A 1,961-nucleotide genomic window follows, 5' to 3' on the forward strand; every position below is an offset into this window, starting at 1 on the left:
AAATTATCCACACCCACCGCCGCGCTATGAATTGTGGGATATATGGGACCACGAAGCGTGCACCGGACCACACTTGATATTTGGGGAAATCGACGGCGCATTTGGAGAATTGGGACAGCCGTCGTCGCGTGGCGGTGACGTAACCACACTTAAAATGCGTACTTCAAACGTGCAGTCTCTTAATTGGGACACAGCCATAGTGTGTGCCTGCCTGTGTTCCTTGTCGCGTTGTCTGTGTTCATCCTCTGTGTTACCCTGCGTACTCTGCATTAACCTCTCCGTGACTCCTCTATGTGCTCTCCCTCCAGTCATCCTCTTGTGTTTCAGGTTTGCCGTTCTATAGTTTAGTTTTCCCCAGTTTAGTTTATCCTTAGTTCTGTTTTGCCATCCCCACTTTGTGTTCTGTTTTCTGTAAATAAATCACCCTGCATCTCAAGTAAGTGCTGCATTCGAGTCCTCCGTTTCCACACATCACACGGCTGATGTCCCAGTTGTGACATCTTTCTTCTTGTGTTATTTCCTAATCAGCTACTTTTTAAAGGGCAGCAACACAAATTTTTCTCTTCATTAACAGTTGAGTGCATAACTAATCTGGGATATTGGATAAGGCCCATCATATATTTCCCTGAAACCCAAGGTAACGTCTTTAGATCATTTGATGTGACTTGCAGTCCAAAAGGCAAAAGTTTGTTTGGTCAAAAGTAACATTAATAGTTACAATGTAGCATGAATTTATGGGCAAAGAGAAGGATAGTTGTAGTTTCCTTTCTTTCCATCCAAGATTGATCATGTTTGAAGAACTCAGCGACCATTTTAAAATGTTTTCCCTGGCAAGAAACAATTTGTCCACTATAGAGTTTTGAATCTGCTTTCGAAGTTGTGTACTTATTCATGACATAGATGGCATCCCACGGTCTCAACAACTAAGCTGCAATTTACAAAACAAGTTAAAAATCTAAAGCTACAACAAAGACAGGAAATTATGTTTACTACAGCAGCAGAATACAGTTAAAATTCGGCATCTTGGCTCTAAAGTCAACTCTCCCACAAATATGTTCCCATAAAAAGAAGGCAGGATGTTTACATAACAATGAGTTTATCTATTTTTTCCCATGTTTCTATGTCCATCTTAGATTCCACTAAAATGTTCTTTAATTTTCCAAAGTTGGGACTCAAACTGTAATTTTAAATTGCCAGGGAATACCTGGGGACATGGAAGAATTAAAGATACATAAATATGTGTAAATTACTTTATCATATATTACTACTAAATCAATCATTATATTTACTTAATGCTTTATGACACAGGCTCCAGTTATCTGGACCTGAGAAAGAGCAAGTGAAGAAGGAGGCTTTGAGTCTCTCACTGAAGTACAGCTTTGTGACGCCGCTCACATCTATGGTTGTCACAAAGCCTCTGGGAGAGACCATACATGTGCTTCATAAACCCAAGGAAAGTGAAGCACCACAGAGAGGGAAGCCCCCTGGACGTCAATCCATTTCAAGACACCGTGGTACTTCTACTCGTCACAGGAGCGATAATGTTGGTGAGCAGCACAAACAAAGACAATGCAAAACGAGTAGTATTCATCATGACGTTTTCTTTTAATTGTTAAAAATTATTTTCATTATTATTTCATTATTTTCTCTTCCTAAATGCAGATATTTACATTTCTCACTGAAAAAATTAAATACTTAAAAAAACTCTACACCAAAATGACATTAAATATAGCATGAGTTTGCTTTTTTGGTAATTATGACTCTGTACACCACCGAAAGTTTTAGCTTTAATTCTAGAGATTTAACAAAAACACTTTAACTGTTTAAGACTTTTTTTTTCTATATTTCATATTTTTGTTTATGCACAGAAATATGTCTCAAAGTGTTACAAATGTGTATAATATGATCCACAAGCGTAAACACAATGACATTTTCTTTGTCTATATTATGTGTGACACATT

The 1,961-nt window shown here is 37.8% G+C and overlaps 1 protein-coding gene across 1 annotated transcript in view; it reads left to right on the plus strand.

The window, feature by feature from the left end:
• The window catches only part of LOC102203058 (inter-alpha-trypsin inhibitor heavy chain H3-like), a gene marked incomplete at its 3' end in the record, with an annotated part of 8,315 nt that extends 6,768 nt beyond the window's left edge, over positions 1 to 1,547 (plus strand). Inside the window, exon 13 of the mRNA XM_005754986.1 lies at positions 1,309 to 1,547. Coding sequence (XP_005755043.1) covers positions 1,309 to 1,547 — 239 coding nt within the window. The remainder of the gene's footprint in view (positions 1 to 1,308) is intronic.
• Between the last annotated feature and the right edge of the window lie 414 nt (positions 1,548 to 1,961).

Source organism: Pundamilia nyererei, unplaced genomic scaffold, assembly GCF_000239375.1.
Source record: "Pundamilia nyererei isolate P.nyererei 1_Seehausen unplaced genomic scaffold, PunNye1.0 scaffold00801, whole genome shotgun sequence".
NCBI lineage: Eukaryota > Metazoa > Chordata > Actinopteri > Cichliformes > Cichlidae > Pundamilia > Pundamilia nyererei.